At 40.9% G+C, this 20,589-nt stretch overlaps 2 protein-coding genes across 2 annotated transcripts; both read right to left on the bottom strand.

Moving 5' to 3' along the window:
• Positions 1-1,416: 1,416 nt before the first annotated feature.
• Positions 1,417-9,733, bottom strand: timm17a (translocase of inner mitochondrial membrane 17 homolog A (yeast)). The gene is made up of 6 exons (XM_080729083.1): positions 9,679-9,733; positions 6,330-6,429; positions 5,008-5,071; positions 4,776-4,904; positions 4,342-4,452; positions 1,417-2,336 (listed from the first exon to the last, which is right to left on the bottom strand). The coding sequence occupies exons 1-6, from the start codon at positions 9,702-9,704 to the stop codon at positions 2,260-2,262; spliced, it is 507 nt and encodes a 168-aa protein (XP_080585209.1). The 5' UTR covers positions 9,705-9,733; the 3' UTR covers positions 1,417-2,259.
• A 4,936-nt stretch (positions 9,734-14,669) lies between these two features.
• LOC308287121 (uncharacterized protein) lies at positions 14,670-19,054 on the bottom strand (the record flags this gene model as incomplete). The annotated part of the gene is made up of 3 exons (XM_080728241.1): positions 14,670-14,696; positions 14,796-16,391; positions 18,776-19,054. 3 exons carry the CDS (start codon positions 19,052-19,054, stop codon positions 14,670-14,672), a joined length of 1,902 nt encoding a protein of 633 aa, XP_080584367.1.
• Between the last annotated feature and the right edge of the window lie 1,535 nt (positions 19,055-20,589).

The raw sequence follows: 20,589 nt of genomic DNA, 5'->3' as shown, positions 1-20,589 counted from the left end.
TTTATTTATTTTTACAGCAAAATCCTCAGTGATAATTTATCCATTTGGAACTCTGCGAGTGTACACAAAATTAAGAGAAGAGTTGTACGCACTCATGATTAATCACAGAGGATTTTACTGTGCTCTCGTTTAGACCAGGGTTTCCCAAAGTGCGTGCCGTGGTGCCAGTCCAGGGGTGCCTCAGAATACTTTGATAATATTTGGAATGCATCAATACCATTTCAGTTTAACACTTACACCCTCTATGCTTAGTAAAACAGACCTGATTTGCACTGTAGGCTACTCTCTTCACCAAAAACAGCAGATCTACTTGCTCACATCATCTCATGTTTGAGCTTGTAGATCGGCTATTTTTGGTGAACCTTCCCCCCCAAATTAGGGATGCTGGGGTTAAAGTGGTTAAACGTCAAATATAAAAGTTATTTTCAATCTGTTCTAATGCAAACGTTTATTTCTCAGTGACGAAGCGTATCTCAGGTGGAAAGATACATAGCGTAATATATAAGAGTCAAAAATGTACAATGTAATTCAGGGGTGCCGTGGATGAAAAGGTTATCATAGGGGTGTCAAAAGGTTTGCAAACCCCTGGTTTAGACTACAGGATCCATAACCTAAAAATCTCAGACCTCCAAATCTGGTATCAAATATCCTGATATAAATCTGCATTACGTTCAGCAACCACTGTCCACTTCCATCCACCCAGTGTCCTTCACCTGTAATTAGGCTGCTGCGTGCCTTCAGGGCCGCGGGTCCAAGAGACAAGTTGCACACATGTACCAAGAATGCCTGCTAAAGAGAGGAAAGTGCTCCCTTATGTGTTGACTATAAACACATCTTTAAAGATCAAATTACACAGTAAATCATGTTGGGGGGGTGGGGAAAGCATCATTAGAGGGGATTGCTACAGTACTCAGTGAGGACTGCCCTCTAGTGGGGTAATGTACAATCCCTCTCAGCTAGATGCATTACAGCAGTTGTTCTCAAACCTTTTCCATTTCAAGGACCCCCATTACTCTGCGTACAAATGGAACCAAATGCAGCCATAATGGTCCATTTGCACTCTCAGCATTGGAATCTACAAGGAACCCTGAGGTTCCCAGGAATTACCTAAACTTTTCTAACGGGTCTGAAAGTCCCTGTGAGCTTATAGATCAAACAATGAAATAGCGCTCAATTTGTTCAAATGTACTTATCCATCACGCCAAGGAGTGATTATATATGTATTCACACGTTGGAGTCTACAAGGAACCCTGAGGTTCCCAGGAATTACCTAAACTTTTCAAACGGGTCTGAAAGTCCCTGTGAGCTTGTAGATCAAACAATGAAATAGCGCTCAATTTGTTCAAATGTACTTATCCATCACGCCAAGGAGTGATTATATATGTATTCACACGTTACAACAGTTATATTGTAGAATTATTTTTTAATTATTGTTAAATCTGTCATACAGATTTAATGTGTATCATCAACCCCTTACTTGAGCTTGTCCATACATTTGTACTGCCAATGCCATCCTTCTTGACCAACATCAATCCTATGCCATTAGCAGTGTGTTCCTTTTCTTGGTGTCAAACATATCTATCCAGTACAATTCTTCATAACTAAGAATAAATAATTCACTATATATATAAAAAAAACAATACCTCTGGGATATAATTGAATGTAATGGATGTTTGCCTTCATAACTCTGAATAAAATTAAAAGGGCCAACATCACGTAAGAAATTTACAAAACTGGCCAACGCAAGCAGGTGACATGGCTGATATCATTAAGGCAAATGAGCAGTACGTTTACATGCGGTAAGCTTTTACTGTATATACATACAATAGACATAGTATAATTTATTTGGGTCCATCTGTGACATGTCTTTGCTAGGTTCAACACCAGTTGGAGATCATCCATCTTGAAGGGTGTCTTGTAGAGCCAACATACATTGATTGCATGATTACAGAATGACATGTAATGCCATAATAAGCCATAAAACAAACAATCTAGTTCCTGATCGCAAAAACCTATATTTAATCACTGCCTAGGAGAACTCGATGCAATTGACAAGTCTGAGGATGGCAAAAGGCAAGTCTGTACATGGCTCTAGAAAGACAAACACAAATAAACATGAGCATTGTCCTCCCTTCATTTCCAACACAGTCTGTAAAGTTGGGTGCAATGATGATTGCTTGTGTAGCATTTTCAGTCTCCATTTCCTGGTGTAACCTTGACAATTCAGAGGGCCTAGTGGATGCGGGAGAGATGGTCACCTCATTGATATTGACTGTAGTCACCAAAGGGGGCAGAGGGCATGGGGGCAGGAGCAGGTTCCTCTGCAAACTGGGGACCTGAGGTGAAGAAAAATAATAGACGGAAACATTAAGTCTGGTTGAACCCTATCTCATAGCATACATGTGATGTCTAGGTATCAAAATGCCTTTGATAGATTTGTGAAGTACCCAGAATTTTCTTCCTAGTACCCATTATAAAAGTGTATGACTTACACACTTTCCTGCTTTTATGTTATATGAATGAATTAGATGGTACAAAACACCCAACAGTTGTCAGAAAATGATCTACATTTCCTTGAGAAAGGTATTTTATACCGAAAGATGCATCAACTAGAAGATTAAAATAGAGGTGATTTGACTGACTGTGTACGGGAATTGACCTTTCGCAAAATCCTACCCCAAAGTCAGTGTCCAATCCTATCCGGCTGATATACTTGAAGCTTTCGCAAAATGGACAAAGTGTGTGCAAGAGAATGACTGGTCTACAAGTACAAGCATCCTTCCAGCACTGTACAGCAGGTCTAACGTTCAGAAGTCAAGAGTGGAATCAGATAGAGTATAAAACAGTTCCATCCACAGACAAAAAAGTTCAACCTTGTTTGGAGTATGCTACCAGCTGTAAAGTGATCATTATCCCCTCTTGTGTTCCCAAGCCAGTCACCCTCAAAAGGCCACCTCCAATCGGTGCGATCAGCTGAGACGTGCAAAGGGAGTGCTATTATTTGCATCATGTTTAGAACTTATTCCGTCCATCACATCTTGCTGTCCATCACTAACTCTGACGGTATGCTTGCAGGATGCTGAGTGAACAAAAACGAGCACTACCTAAAAAAAATCTGGCTTTGAAATTAGCTCCCTTTTACAAACCTGTGCCGTTTAACGGTCAAACAAACATTAACCAAAATGGGTAGGGCTTTGGCGAAAGCTGAATTTAAAGTTGCAACTTTTATGACCAACCCATATTCGAACCCAGGTACCACGTGTGCTGACATTTCTACTGCTGAGCCAATACCCAAAAGCCCATATAGACAGAGGATATTTTGTAGCTTCATGCTTACCTGACCAGATTTTCTCAATAGACTAGTTTGCAAATCCCGCCCCATTCTGCCCTGTTACTATGATGGGACATTTTCCCTGGGCAGATTGTTTTTATAGTGGCAGTGAATGGGATTTTTTTATGTTTTCATAGCCTCATTACAGCTATACAAAGTACCAAAGGAAAAACATCTAGGTGATATTAATAAAAAGGGAAGACAAAGGTACAGTAGTTACATTGCAAAACAGGGGATTTCCCTGAAAATATATGTTTTAATTTGTTTAATCCCAGTGGGACAGAATCACTATTGCAGATTCTTTTATAGTGGAAGTGGATGGGATTTTTTTTTGTTCATAGCCTCATTACAGCTATATAAAGTACCAAAAAAAACACATCTACGTGATATTAATAAAAAGGGAAGAAAAGGGTACAGTAATGACATAGCAAAACAGTAGTTTCCCCCCGAAAATATATGTTTTAATTAGTTTAATCCTCTGGATCAGAGAGAGAATAGTATAGAAATAGAAAGCGCATTGCATCTTGGGTAGGAAGAGGAGAACTATAATCTGTTCTCCTCACATAATCGTAATTCTGCCCATTTAAAATATATGTACCCAATCGTAACTAGTTAGACCATTGATAAGGTCCATGTGAACTAGTTTGTTGAAGCTTATTCATTATGATGAGCGTGATCGCTATCACCTACCGCGGCCGTACCGGGCGATTGCCGTGTCGCGCAGTGCGGACAGTTTTTGAAAGGCTGAAGCAACATTCTCCACTGCACAAACTCCACCCCCGATAGCAAAAAGTGAATGTTTTTTCTGGTTGGCCAGTCAGGGAGTCTCAGGGACCAATCAGAAGGCTGACAATAGCAGGGAGACCAACTAAAACCACCACAGTTGTGATAGTTGTATGTTGTATTAACATACTCCATTATTATGATACAGATTGGTGAGAACTGAGAACAACATTTAAAAATAAGTAATGGATTGGATTGTCAACAATCTTTTTAATGACTACACTCACCGGATGGGAACTGTGAAGAAGCAAATCTATTGAGCATGATTCCAGCACCTTCTATCAGTGCCAGTAGAATGCCCCCCATAGCTGCAGAGCCCACCATGGCTACGGCTCCATCTGAGAAGAACAGAGAATGTAAATGGAACTACAGTTCAAATAATGAACACAAACAAGTTTTTACAGTTCTAACATGATAGCTGAAGGAATATGTCAATACAGCTACCAAATATAATAGAAACAATCTAGAATCGAGTCTAGTACATGACGCCCAGTATATTGTAAAAAGTCCAGCATATTGTATAAAAGACAAAGTATGGTTAAGATAACAACAGCTGCTTTGCCTCAATAACCTGTGTACTTTGCAGATATCTGTATTGGTTAGAGTTGTTTAGGGTTAAAGCTAGTATCTATTTATCTGGCAATCTGTTTATCTGACTCACTTCTTGCAGCAAGGATAGCGCCAGTCATGGCCCCACTTGTGATCGAGTTCCAGGGATCCTCTTTCCCTCTTACTTTTACGAGACCACAGTCAATCATGGAGAAGAGGCCTCCCCATACAGCAAAGCTACCTGCATCAAATAACATAAATATATAATATAAATAAATATAAATGATATATTATACTCATCAAAGTGGATAAGCTTAGCTAACTTTGTGTTCAACATATCTTACCTCCCAACTGCGGGGCTCTGGTCTTGATGGCAGTCATGCTACCTTTCATTCTGTGGCTCATCCCCTACAAGTGAGGCCAACATACAACACATACATTAATTCAAATTCCATTCTGTGTGTTTTTAAGTTAAATACACCTTTAATATAAGTAATATAAGTAACTAATACAGTACTCAGTATACTCTGTGCATTGGGTTAGGGTTAGGGAGTCAGGACTATATCCTGTATGTATGTCAGGAGTCAGGACTATATCCTGCACCAATGTCATCCAAAGAAGTTTCTGTACAGCTACAATATATGGCATAAGGTTATTCTAAATAGCATATGACTTTGTTAACTGCAGAGGTGACTGAGAACGCAATTTATAAATGAAAAGAAAAGATGTAGGCCAGCAAAATGTATTTGCCAAGTTCAAGAACAAGACAGAACCGTAAACAGTAATGACTTCATTGTATCTATCCCTTTTTGGTATAAATGCATTTAATAAATTAACACAAGATGATTAAATGCAAATCGAGTTCAAAGTAAAGAACGAGATCCTAGGTCCTAGGATCAGATAAGACGGGTAAAGTAATGATGAACTGTCCTATTTATCCTCACATCACAAGCAAATTCACACACAATCATGTATTTTCTTTGCCTGGCGTTGCCAGCCTCTATCACACACTTCGTTTTGGGAAGAGTCTGGGATTTCAGGGAGAGTTTTCATTTCTGGGGTTTGCCCCAAACCACGTGTCGTGCCCCAATAATAAGCTTACAGAAACCACGTGCCCCAAGCATACAACCCTAATTGGCCAACCCTTGAAGCTGTTTGAGGAAATAGAATCTCAATGGATCTGTGCCAGACCGTACTACAACACCACTACCGCCAGGGAGTGTTGTTGTGTTCGGTCTGGTTTATTAACCAGGCAAGTATTTTCTCCTATAGTCTCTGTCATTGTGCTTCTCAAAAAAGCCATAGATTATTCTTACAAAATTGGTCAAACTGTTTGCTATAACCAAATGTCCCAGGAGAACTCAAATAACTGCCATACTATTGATGTTCCCAAACTAAAATGGACAACACTGGAAATAAGTGTTTCATTATGCTTTCATGTGTTTATCCTTAAGTTATATTGTGATTACTTGTATTCATTTTTACCAGAATAAATTTTTACCAGAATCAAATCAAAGAAACGATGCAGCCATTAACCTAAACGAAAAATACCATAGAAAACATGACAATTTGACTGACAAACAAACATGTTATAATACAGTATATTGACAGCAGTAGTAATAGATTAAAAGTAAGTATTTTCTATACTTATATCTTCCATACTTACAGAAGGTGCATTTCTGAACCCTTTGACAGCCTGGAAAATACCACCTCCAATGGCCCCCATTGTGAAGGCACCCCCACAATCGTCCACAATCCTCCAGGGGCTGAAAGACCACAAACAAATACTGTATTTGGCCACAGAGTGAACAGCCTGGGTCCACGTTTATGTCCAGTCAGCTACTGATAAACACTGCAACAGCAAATACATTTCTTTATGTTGTCAAGTGTGAAAATGTCTATTATTATAAGTATTAAATGTGAGGCAGATGTTACGGCTATAATCTTAAAATATAAAAATGCTATAATCTTAAAAAACACTTCACAAACACAATCATATCAATTTCAATGCAACACAGAATCTAACTTTTAGTACATGAGAGAACACAAAGCGGAAAAATGAAGAGTCCTGTTACCCAGATTAAATGTTAAATACACTTTTTCAGAAGCCAATTAGGAATAATATTATGCTTAGGTGGTATGGCATAAAATGCTATTTAGAAATCCCAATGGCATGATCTTTTTTTTTACAGATTTTTTTATAGATCTCAGCTTTGTTGTAAAAGATGATCAAACAAATGAAACATATACAGTATATCTGGAGTCATAATAGAAATCAATGAACGGTCCAATTGTAGCAATAGAAGATGTTAGGGATGCGGCAAATATTCGGACGCCAAATAGATTTTATGGACGAATAATATTACCGAATACCATACCGAATATTACCGAATACTGTATAGGCTATTCAATATATTATTTTTTATTTTATTAATTCATTTTATTTTTTACATTATTTCTTTATTATGCAATAATTCAACTGTATGGCTAATGGCATGTTCATATTTTGAGACTTATTGTCTTTTAATATGAATTTACTACACAATAGTAAATAAATAATTCTACACAATAGATACATATATGTTTTAAATAACTGGTCTCAATATGGACCCTTATAGGTTTTGCCATAATCATAGCTCTACAAGCCATGACAGCAATAGTAAAAAAAAAAAAAAAAAGAAGAAAAGTATATATAATTAAAACATCGGCTATTTGGTATTCGGACAGGTGTTTCCTATATTCGGTATTCGGTTTCGGCAAAGAATTTTCGGTACATCCCTAGAAGGTGTGTGTAATAGTGTGCAGAACAAATAACGCAATGCCATCCATTTACTGTAGGTGAGACTGAACTGAACCAACCAGTTAAGACACCTAGTCCAGTGCAGTCTAAACTTTTCAGGTCGAGGCCCAAAAGAGAGCAATTTTCACTACTTATTTTAATGGAATTTCTTAGATTTGTTTGTTTGTTTGATTTAAAATGTATAGAATTATTAAAAAATGTGTATTCAAAAAAATTTAGGAAAAGAAAATTGGAATTTTACTCTAGTCGAGACCCATAAAAATTGGTCTGTGACCCACAAGTGGGTCCCGACCCACTGTTTTGGAAACAGTGCTCTATTTTGGAAACAGTGCTCTAGAGCCACACACACTGGTATGATGATGAGTCCAGAGTTCATTTTGTAAATATAACCAGTAAGACGCCTAAAGGCGAAAAGCGACCTCGCTCTTGTTGCGCCGTCATCTGTCTTGGCCATATATGGATTCTGTTAATGTGGTTCTCCAACAGGGCATCAACTGGGATACAATCCCTTTTATTCCCATATATGGAGATCCCTAACAGAATCCCTTTCATGCCCCTGTTAGATATGGGCTTAATATTGATGACATCAGGGATGCCCAATTGCCCATACATGGAGATCCCTGTCTGAACCAGCCACGCCACTGTGATGACACCTGTTTATACCCATATATGGAGATCCCTGCGTATCTGACATCACTGTGATGTCACCTGTGATGTCACAGTGACGTGTCAGGGGAACCAGCGTCAGGCGTTACCCGTACGTGTACGGACAAGATGTGCCGGTTGTGACAGTAAACTGTGACCTATGGTCGCAATAATTCACCAATACAAACATTCATTATTAGACACTTAAGAATGTTAAGATTTAAACACTGTTCAGTGTAGCTTTGTGAATATGCATCTCAAAGGAGTAAATCTGCACTCCCGATAGATAGACACACTGTTGATGCCATCATAGGTCTCTACCGGTCAAGTAAACAGTAAACACAATGATCCAAGGTTACTGTGTAGTGGGTTCATTGCAGAGCAGTTAAGTAAGCAAGCAGTAAGCAGTGCACACGCTGCCTGGGGACGTCAAGGCAATTTTTCTTCAAGCTATTTGACTAAGCAGATAAGAAGAACTCTGGGCACACAATGTTTTTTGGCAATAAGACAATTGTCTGTCTACCCCCCGACTGACTACCCTTGCTCTGTCGTACAGGCCACGGTGACATAATCAAGGAAGATCCATGACATTTGTCTAAACAATACATTAACCGGACTGTCCGGACATCAAAACAAGCAGATGTGCGTTTCATCAAGGTAATAATAACCCAGAAACATGACGGTCACGACCGTCATGTTTCAGGGCTAGTCTCAGCAGCCACATACAAATGCAAGGGGAGCTAACGTTAGCAATGCGAAGGAAAGAGGATATTATCTCGACACACACACACACACACACACACACACACACACACACACACACACACACACACACACACACACACACAGAGAGAGAGAGGTTTTCACACACACACACACACACACACACACACACACACACACACACACACAGAGAGAGAGAGAGAGAGAGGTTTTGCACGTGCAGGTGAGTAAACAAGTTTACAGACAGCTGGTTAGGCCAGTGTCTCTCAACCAGTGGTCCTGGGACCACCAGTGGTCCTTAAGAGGGGGTTCCAGGTGGTGCCCAGCTAAATGGTGGAGTTTGTAACTCCATCATTAGATCTTTAACTCTCGAGTGTAAAATGAAACCAAATGGACCTTTTCGGGCCTATTTGGTTTTCGAAGAATTGTTATTTTGGTCAACGTTTTGCCTGTTATCGCTCCTATCATGGCCCCACATCAATACAGCATGGATGGAATTGTGGAACAAAATCCCATCCAAAGACAACACAATATTCTAGGTTTTTAGAATATTTCTCATCAAATGGTGGTCCGTGGCTCAAATGTCGAATAAATAATGGACCTTGATGTAAAAAGGTTGAAAAACACTGGCTTAAAGCGACAAGGTCACCATGCAACGTGATTAACATGATGTTAGTTAGCATAAGCAACAAGCCGGCTGCCTGCTAGTCTCCAGTACGGCGACGGAACACCTAATAATAATAAATCAACTTCATCAAACGGATCCCCGGGATGAGATTCAGTCATTGAGACGAACAAACAGAACACCGACAACAATATTTATGTTCTATTTGGACCAGGGACTCACCATGGCTCCCTCGCATACTCCTCCATTTTGTTCTTTAGCTGTTCCTGCTGCTGACGTCACGTGACCGTTACCAAGGGATGACGTAACACCGATTAAAGGGACACACGTTATAGTTTCCCTCACAGCCTTCTAATCAGAGAGTCCTGCCACTGCGGGGTCAGAAACAGCGCTGGTCACGTGGTTCATTGTCACTTTACACCTCATAGACTTCAATGCATTTTGTAAACTTCCGGTTCGCCGTTTGTCACTATACGCCAATAGATGTGTGCGTAGAAGACCTGGCCCCATGAAGTGAACGGGAGTGACGCAACTCTTCATTCTAGGGCTCTGGTTTCCCTGAGCTTTCATCCAAAATTGTTGTTTTATTAATCTAAGGTCAGTGTTTCTCAAACTTTAAAATGTCAAGGTCTCCCCTTAACTCTGACAGTATGGGATGGTGTTTTCCTCTGGTGTTTCAGTCCGAGTGTATCAAAGGGTGCGTTCGGAAATGCGCACCGGACTGCGCGGGCGTTTATCGTGGGCTTGCCCAGGCCTTACGGCCTGGGCATAAATATAACGATTGCATTCACCACGGCTTCGTAACTCGCGCGGCGCTCCGCCGGCCGCGCGGCCCTGGCCCGCTCTTCGCGGCCACTCGCGCCTGCGGCGCTCGGGGGCGAAGAGCAGGACCAAGGTCCGCTGGCCTTCGCGCCGCTTGCAATGTCGTGGACAATAACTGTGACATCTAACCATAAAACGAGCGCTCTACCACACCCGGTGCGCATTTCCGAACGCACCCTTTGATACACTCTGACTGAATCACCCAAGTAGTGAATCACCAGTAGAAAACACTCTCTCCTGACAGTATACTGTCAGAATGTAGCCTGGGCTGTCTTCCAATTTCGGGCTTTTGATCCGGTCGGGAGCGGAAGAGCTCCTACGTTTTTCTGTAGTCCAAAACGGACTACACTTTGGCCGGAAACAACGACCGGAAACAGTTTTAACCAGGTTTTAACCCGTACTTGCGCATGCGCTAACTACCTGCGCATGCGCTAACTGGGTTGAAACTGTTTCCGGTCGTTGTTTCCGGCCAAAGTGTAGTCCGTTTTGGACTACAGAAAAACGTAGGAGCTCTTCCGCTCCCGACCGGATCAAACGGCCCGTTTAGTAAACGAAGACCAGGCTTTCCCCCAGCGGAAAGCCTGGTGATGCGAGGTTAGTCAGAATGAAGCAGCCGTGGTTCTCAAATTGTGGTCCGGGGACCTCTAGGGGGTACTTGAGGGGGTTCCAGGGGGTCCCCAGGAAAATGTGTTAAAGGAGTAGTTCACCCTCAAAATGATTTTTTTTCCTATTGATTACTCAGTCATGCCATGGAGACTTGAGTTCAATAATATTCTTTTTGTATTTGTCGCACTCCTATAAGAAAAAAAAATGATTATTGTAAATTTACCCCCATTGTTGATTCCGGATGGGGACCCATGCATTTGGGTCCCCATCCGGAATCAATGGGGGTACATTTATTGTAATCAAATTACTGTCATCAGGGACGTTGCATTTTCAATATTGAGCTGGGTGCTCGTTTTTGACCCCGCCCCTTTTTAAGTAGGTATTTGTACTTTACTTGAGTATTTCCAATTTCCAATACTTTTACTTCTACTCCACTACATCTCGGATCCAAATATTGTACTTTTACTCCACTACATTTATTTGAAAACTTTAGTTACTAGTTACTTTTCGGATATAAGTTATAATATTTTAAAACACACATTAACCACTTTAGCCATTATACCTATATAGGTTGTTTGAAAATAGCCGATCTACAAGCTCCAAACGCATCATATCACGACGCCTTGTGAGCTTGTAGATCTGCTATTTTCCAAAAAATTGTACTTTTACTTTTGGTACTTTAAGTACATTTTGATGCCAATACTTTCGTACTTTTACTCAAGTTCATTTTGAATTGAAGGCAAACGTCACAATGCAGTGTCAGCCTGGCTTCATCAAAGTCGTCTCCATAGAATTGCACCATGCGTTTGCGGGCGCTGTTTCCGACAACACAATCCTCCACATGTGTGTTGACCATTTCCACACGTGAGAAAAACTTTAGCATGATTCTCAAAGCAAAAAAACGTGCTAAAAGTGTCTAGCTGCATACGCAGGCCACGGGCTGAGTGCAATGTAGTTGGAAGCAATGGACTGCAGCGATGCCGTTTTAGTGGTCCAGCGTGTGGGGCACAGGGGTCGCAGAGACGGTGCGTCTTCGTCTTGGTAGGCTACAGTATAACAGAGCTACATCATACAGCCAGGATGTGGGGCGGTCTTTGACGCTGTGTTAGCCCTATACTCTAATTTAAAGGGACAAAGCCAACGTGTGATATCGGCCGAGTGCCAGGAATGCAGTTTGGCCAGTTTGGGAAAACTTGTGAAAACGACTGAGTGCTAGGAATTGTCAGCGAAAAATCAATGGGCTCTCATAACTGTACGCTCAAGCTCCCAGGCGCCCCCTATGATTCCGCCTCTGACTGTCATGCAAAGCGGTACACAGTATCTCTACAGTCATGTCATGTCATCAACATGGATCTGACCCATCCCATTTCCCATATTCCCTCCCGATTGGCTACCATTGCCTTCCAAAGTTTGTCTATGCGACCTGACGGTCGCTTATATCTCCCGATTTAGGGAGTCTTACTGGTTTGTAGTACTTATTGTTCTAAGAATTGATCTAACAAACTGATAACCACACCATTATCAAATTCCTTCCCCTTTTTTCTCCTCCTGGGTTCTACTTGGTCAGAGGAGCTGTAGCCGAAGACACACAGACCACTGGAGCACAGCCCATTATTAGGAACGGGGAAGGAATGAACTGCAGACTCATGGAGACATGGAGAAATGACCAAATATAGGCATTTCATGGATGCAGAGTTTGAGGCAGAGCAATAGATACATAAACTGGACTGTTGAGTGTTCTTCTCTCTCACTCTCTTTCTCTTTTTATCTTTGAATCCCCAGTGTGCTGGCTGGTTGGAAGGTTTGCTGGCTGGTTCGGCAGCTTGTCCGCATGAGGGCCATTTTTGCGGTGTGAAGGAGAGCTTCAGTGTTTTGACAGCAGCAGCAGCAGTTACTAAGCACCCATGCATGCTGCTGGAGGATTGCTACGAACAGTATGTGTGATGATGGAGCAGTCCTGTACATCACACACTGCCAGATAAAAAAAAAAGGCTACAACTCATTTAGTGTAGTGAAGTCAGGCCAACACTCTTCACACTTGGCTTACACACCAGTGCTACAATGCATTCATCTTCAATGTGTATTTCTGTGTTCAGCAATTGGAGGTACATTATTTATTTATATCAATATTGCATTTAGTTACGTATTGCCTCCGTATAATTATCTGCTCCTCATGAAGTTGCACAATAGTATTTTTGAGGTTGTACATTCCCACTGAATATTGAATGTCAGGGTATTAATATAGCCTAAAAAAAAGTATTTTTGTACCGATGCACCAACGTGATTACACAAATTGTATTATAAAACAGCATTAACACATTTTGCCATATTTAATTATAAATACAATATGAATTTAGTGAGTATTGAGGGCCAGCACATAGGCTACATACTGCACTCAGCAGTTGCAGTAACAAATAGATCTGACAATAACGTACCGGTAGCTACAGTATGTGGTAGTTCACCTAACAGTGATGGATAAGTCCAACAATGTATATAGATTTTGCTTCTTGCTTACATCCCATTATTGTACATAGTTGTGTATAGATATAATCACTTATGACATTGTTTCAATGAGAACATTCCATCTTTTTATTGAAGACATACAGGGTCTGTAAGGTAATCAAAACACTTAATTACATATTACACCACTTGGTGCCACTTGGAAAATCCTATCACATTAGAGTACTTTAGAAATTACATTCATTTCAAAGTATGGAATAAGTCAACAAAAAAGTTGCTTATTGCTGATAGAAGCCATTAGTAACTTTATAAATCACCACCGACCGACAAGACTTGTATATTTATTATGTAAGAGTATCTAAGACATTCAAACATCCAGCCAAGAAAAATACAGAATATCAGATAAGATACTAAAGGCCAGCCATTCCTTCATTCTGCCAACTTCCATCCAGTCTTTCATAATAGACAAGGATTTCATTCGGCTGCTTTCCAATGTGTGTAATCAATGTTTGTAAGCTCTTGCCTGATATTTTCTTGAGATTTGGCGACAAACTCTTTGCAACTATTAACTAACTTGTTTCACTTGTTTCTTTTTCTTCTGCTTAACCACACAGTGTGTATTTCTGAAGTTGTCAGCCCACGTTTATTCATTCCCTGATATCTATATCATTATAGATTTCCACAATTTATCCAGAACTCTAAATGACTAAATAAAGTGGATTTTATGTCCACAAATAAATAACAGGTCAAATTATTGTTCGATAAATCAATGCTAGATTCTTACACAAGAATTTATAGTTATTTGAACTACTTATTAAGCGCACTCCAACTACACTTACATTCAACCACATACACAAGCTGACATCACACAATCCGCTTCATATAATCTAGTGCAAATAACAGACTAAGCATTTAAAAAAGAATTAAGACAAACAAGAGCAAAAAAATAAAACTCCAGGAATTTTCTGAAGTTTGCTGTCACAGGGCCTCTGCATCACACATTCTCCACAATGTCCTTTTGGTCCAGTGTTTGAAGGCATATAATAGTAAGGGCCACTCATTCAATTAATTGACTCACTATTCCCTTCCCTTTAATGTCCAGTGTTTGAAGGCATACATAATAGTAAGGGCCACTCATCCAACTAATTGACTCACTATTTCCTTCCCTTTAATCTGTCTACATCACCACATGGCTCTGTGACAGACAGTTTTTAAGAACTGCACATGGGGATATATTGAGGGGTTTGTTATCCCTTATGTACACCTGGGGTGAGATGTCTATTCTTTACCTGTCTCCTGTTTCGCTATCCATTCCAATGGGACTATTACTGCAACCACTTTGGCACAGGAACCTGTGGAAGATATAGATATTAACAGGAAAGTAAAGTACTGTATGTGTGAGAATATCCTGCAGATATACTTAATCGTGCAATTCATCTTATATCCATTACCTTCTTGAGTTGATGCTTATCGCTCCCCCTGATGGAGTCTAGTAGTTGGTCCCTAGAGCTCTTGCTGGAGACAGGTCCTTTGTTATCCATGGGAGGAGGTGGAGGAGGAGGAGGTCCACATCCAGGTGGAGGAGGCGGTCCACCTCCAGGTGGAGGTGGAGGTGGTGGAGGGACCAGGCCCCCAGATACTCGCTTCAGTTTTGGCGATGGCATGGGTGAGGCCATGGGGGAGGGTTTGGGGGATGCCCCGGGTGAGCCTCTCAGAAACCCGATGCCGCCGCTCTTGGGAACGTCTAGTGTCCCCTTCTCCCCGTTGGCCTGCGCTTGCTTCTGTTCCTGCAGGCGCTTCTGTCTCTGGCGGTCCATGTTGCGGCTCAGGATGTTGGTCATGGTCATCCTGGGCCCGGCCAATTCAAAGTGGTAGCCCAGCTTAAGCAGGGTGGTGTTTTCCTTAAGAATTTTGGTCATCTCCATCTCTGTCTTGCCACCGCAGATGTGACGCTGGTTGTGGAAGCGCAGCTCGGTGAGGGTGGCGTTGTGCTGCAGTGCCTGGATGAGGGACAGGATACCCTTCCCGGTGAGATGGTTAGAGTCAAGGTTGATGCTGGTGATGGTCTTGTTATTGCGCAGGGTGCCTGCTATGGCATACGCCACGTGGTCATCAGCCCGACAGTTGGCCAAGGCAAACGTCTTAACGTGGGTGTTGCTGTGCAAGGCCTCTGCAAACTGAATGAGGGTTTTGACCTTAATGACCTCTGAGTTGTTGACATTGAGTTCATTGAGGGACGGGTCGTTGCTCAGAACCTGCTCCATCAGCTCATCAAACATGCTGGAGTCTTCGTCCTCCTCCTCTTCCTCTTTGTTCTTTCCAGCAATACAGTTGTCCACATACTCCGATTCCTTCACTTTGTTGAGCTTTGACCCCTCATTGTTTTTGACGTTTCCCTTACTGTCCTTTTTTAGATTTTTCTCTTCTGCTCTCTTCTCTCTACCGCTCTTCCTGCCCTCCTCTTTCATGAGGTCATTCTGTTTTACTTCCTCTTCATTCGCTTTTATTTCTTCTGCCTTGTTGTCTCTCACCTGCACATCACCATCTCCTTTCTTCTCCTCCACCTTAGCCTTCCTCTCTTGTAATTTACTCTCTTGCCCCTGACTTTCATTAGCCTTGCACTGTTTCTCAACCATCTTGGAGACAAGACCCCGTGTCCTGATGTCTTCTTTTCTGTCCTTCCCCTTGCCTCCCTCCTTTTCGCTTTTTTCTCGTAGCTTGGAGATGATATCTTTGGTTTTGCTGTCATCTCTTTTTCTGCTGTTACCTGTGCTGTCCCTCTTTTCTTGCGTTAGCTTGCTGTCCTCACCTTTGACTTTTTCTTTGGTCTCCTCTTTAATGTCACTATCTCTGCTCCCCCACTTCCCATATCTACTGGAAAAACCATCTCTCTCTTCTTTGTGGTTTCTGTCCTCCAGCCTGTTCTCCTGTTCATTTGCAACACTAGTTTGTCTATGTAGTGCTTCTTTCTTGTGATCATCTCCCTCCTGACTCAAACCCATCTTCCTCAGGTACTCCTGCTTCCGGGTCTCCGTCTTTGGCTCGCCCTGCAGGACAAAAGGAATATTGTAAGATCGCATCGCGTTGTGAGCTTGTAGATCGGCTATTTCCACTATCAAAGTTATTTTTTAAGTAGTAAGTTGTCAAATATGTCAGTAATTTCTTTGTAAGTTTGTATATTTAGGTTATGTGTCATGTACAACTTCAAAGCCTAAAAGCCAAACAGAAATGTAATTATCAACGACAAAAACACAATTAAATCGTTAATTGCCAATTATTTGAGTGACAATTAATCGTCATGTAAAATGTCATATCGTGACAGCCCTAGTGTGCGTGCCTATTTCTTACAAGTATTGCAACATCCAGTCAAACCAAAATCTGTATTTCATGTCAAGGGGCCTCTATAAAGCACACCACCAAAAGCGTGTTTTCTTCTGCCCATATGGGGTGCCACAAACGTGAAAAGTTAAACCATATGTCATAGAAAGCCTAACATCCCCACAGCTATCTCGTAGGTAATGTGATATTACTCCAGGTCCATTATTCCGGAGTACCATTGGTCTGACGGCAGACATTGACTAAAGCCCAACCCTACGCATTAACCTCACAAAAAAACTATGGCTAAACGTAACCTTAACCCTAACCCTAACCTTAACCTCACAAAGACTATGCCTAAACCTAACTTCACACTAATCTAACATTTTACGGACTATTGAGATGGCTATCTTTTAGCCCCCCAGCAATATACCCAGAATAGGCAATCGGGCAGGAACAAAAACAACTATTTTCATGTAATAAATAAATAAATAAATAAATAACAGCTCCCTCTGTTAGTCAGTCGTTTGTCCTGTTAGATGGTTATATAGGAGCAGGAGACTGTACGGTGATGGTCCACATATTTGCGTTTGATTATATATTTAAATTAATTAAAATATATATATATATATATTTATTTAAATAAAGTAAATTGTCAATGGGCATCTTGGCCCAGGGGCCCCTTTGGCTCAATCCATAATCCGTCCTTGGATAGGCCACCCAGCCTGGGCAATCACAGTATGTGTTACAAGACAGGAAAATCCATAGAAAGGGACATGATGATTATCTGGTCAACACAATAGTCAGTAGTACACCACCAGTAACTGTATATAAACAAAGCCTTGTCAGGCAATGCAGAACATAACTAGGACGTCAATTTAATTTGGGAAAATGGGACACTCCATGCCAGCATGTAAATGTCACCCATGAATTTCCTGTGTCATCAACATATTCCTTTTATAATAAAAGAAAACCTGCTCTCTTAGACATCTACATATACAGTATCAGGATGACATAATCTATGATAATGCCAAACCTGCATGTGAATCTGTACAATGAAAAAGGCTCCCTATTATGCTTAATGTAATCACTGCTTTCTGTAACTGTAACACACTAGACATTATATTTTATATGTGTTTACAGTAAGTAAACTGACTGGGAAACATTTTATAGTGCAGGGATATATTTGCAGAGAGTAGCTAAGTGTTTTGTATGCTCTCCATCTGTGTTTTGCTGTGCAAAGCCAGGTTCCAGGCAGATGTATCCTTAAAAGGCAGTGAGCGTAGGAGCAATCAACCAAGGAATTCCATCAGGCTGGGATTAAGAATCTCCATAGGACCTCAGCGGCTGAAGTGCCTTTCCTTTAAACACTAGACAGCAGCAAACTGCTATAGAGCCCATCCCCAATCAAACCTGTACCAGGGATGGCTCTCAATCTGAGAAATCTTTTATAACGTGATGTTAGGATGGCAAAATAATACCCTGTATGTTTCTGAGAGGCTGTTTCTCCCCTTAAGAAAGCTTAAGGATGTGAAAAGGCTGCAAGTAATCCTTGGGGGGGATGATGTTTTTCCTGGCACAGACGCTAACTGTGGTGGACCGCTATTTATGAGCTGATGGACTCAGTGTGTATGAGGTCCAGTTGGCAGATAGCAAAAACAAAGAATCAAATGAAAGCTATCATTAGAATATCTGGGGAGACTGTACAGTATGTTGTGTGGTACTGCATCAGTCAATCAATAAAAGCAAATACATACATTGTACATTTTCTATGGTTGCTTTTATAAATTCACAAGTCATTATTTTCATTACAAAGTAAAACAACAAACTAATATAAACTAGCTCTGCATTTAAACAATACAATAAGAAAGTAACAAATACGATGGGGTCTTCAAATTCATATTTAAAGATACATATTTAAAAAAATAACGCACATCCTCTGTTTGCCTGATGCTGAGCCAAACTGCAAAAACAGTAGTTCTTATAGTCTTCAAATTATAGAGGCAAAGCAAAGGTTTTCCCCTATTAAATCTCCTTTGAGCCAACAACATGAACACATTATACTAACAAAGCTTGTGAAAAATGAAATGGTTTAGTGGTGATGGTGAGACCATACCTCAAATGACTGTTTCCTCTGACTGTGCCACCTTTTGGGGTCAGTCTCTCGATTTGCACCCAGTCTGGAGTTTTGGGCATTGTTGGCTGCAGGCGGCTGCGTGGACAGGCTCTCTCTCTGCACGAGGATCCTTCCATCCGTCAGGTCAAGGTCTGGGATTTTCATCATGTCCTTTTCCAACTCATCCACTTCCTCTGGGGAGAGGTTGGACAGTAGGCTGTCCAGGTCTGGGTCCTCACTCACCTGTGTGGGCAATCTGTCCATAGTAGGCCTGGGCATCGTTGCCTGAAAGCTATGGTAACAGTGACACCCGTGGGGGGTGTGGGGTCCAGTTTCAATAATAGAAACTGGATTTCTGCGGTAGTGGTGGTGGTTGTAAATTCCTCTTTTTAATTAGAAAATTGTGTTATCTCTCTCCCTCTTGGAGCTACTAGCTAGCAGAGCAATATTCCTATAGGCCAGATGGTGTCCTTCTGTCCTGTCCTGCTCACCCAAAAGTCACCGGAGGCATCAATCCTGGCACCAAGAGGCTGGGCTCACAGGGCTACCTTGTGTTAGGGGTACCAGTTAGGAAGTGACGGACTGCAATATAGTCTCACATGAATGATCAAATTGGACTGTGAGTCTGGGACATTCTTTGAAATCCTGTGAACGTGCATGTCCATATTAGTTCAGGGTCTGCAGTCCTTTAAAGGCAATGGGAAGGGCTGACGTTTACACAGATCATGCCAGAGAGTGGCATTAGTACACAGTGAGACTTCCTATTCCACAAATCATTTTGTTATTTCATTGGGACCAGTTGGCAATTATTTAATTGATTGATAATGTCTCTGTCAACGGCAACAGTTAAGAATTTCTAAACTACATTTACTGCCAAGACAGTTATGTCAGCTGTCATTAGGAGTGTTTCCTATTTAATGAATCTCCTCGACCACAATGGAAACAAGTCCCCCAGACCTTTGTGTGTTATCCTTATAGCCTCTGACTGTACCTTGTGCTGTTTACATTTCTGTCTAATAAAGTATTCAATCAATCAATGAATCGAACAAACACATTCCCAACATCTGTGTAAAGTACAATGAAAGATAGAATAACATTATGTTACACAGGAACTATAAGTAGTGTCAATAGGCCCATGAGATTGTGGAAAAACATTGTTAACAAATGCTGGTGTTTCAAACTGAGTTTCAGAAACAATGTAGTGGTTGCTATTAAATGGCTGCAGAGCATTCATACAACATCTATTCAAACCTAGCTCTCTATGGACATCTAGTGGTCAAAATAGATCCAGTACTAACATATAATTTGTTTTTCCAATGACATGTGGAAACAGCAAAAGACAGCAGACCATTTTGTTATGTTCCAAAGTTAAACTTTTATGTTGATAGAAATAAAAAGATTTAACTGAGTTTATATTACAATTTCATACCATCCATTCATTTGACAATAGACAAAAAGCTATAGGCCTATCTAGAAATAGTTCAGTCGCAACCAACGTCATTTTCATTAACACACTATAGAGTTGGTCAGAAGCACAAATAAACAGATAAATACACATTCCACTGTGTTAAACCTTGCCTGAGATTGTCTTGAGATTTGGCAACGAGACACACATTACTCATTTGTCATTTATTTTTCTTCTGCTTAACCACACAGTGTGAATTTATGAAGTTGACACCCCATTTTTATTAATTCCCTGATATTTATGTCATTTCAGATTCCCCCTGTTTTGCAACATTCCAAATGACAAAATAAAGTGGATTCTCTCTCCACAAATAAATAACTGGTCAAATTATCGTTCAATATATCAATGC

This window comes from Nannobrachium achirus, assembly GCF_963921795.1.
Source record: "Nannobrachium achirus genome assembly, chromosome: 6".
Taxonomy (NCBI): domain Eukaryota; kingdom Metazoa; phylum Chordata; class Actinopteri; order Myctophiformes; family Myctophidae; genus Nannobrachium; species Nannobrachium achirus.
Note: the sequence above shows the minus strand (reverse complement) of the source record. Positions and strands in the feature narration are given on the sequence as shown.

Coding starts and splice junctions, on each gene's coding strand:
- timm17a (XM_080729083.1), bottom strand. CDS start 9,704: ATGGAGGAGTATGCGAGGGAGCCATG. Junction 5,072..6,329: donor GGTTCAGAAATGCACCTTCT/GTAAGTATGGAA, acceptor CCTCACTTGTAG/GGGATGAGCCACAGAATGAA. Junction 4,905..5,007: donor CAGAGCCCCGCAGTTGGGAG/GTAAGATATGTT, acceptor TATTTGATGCAG/GTAGCTTTGCTGTATGGGGA.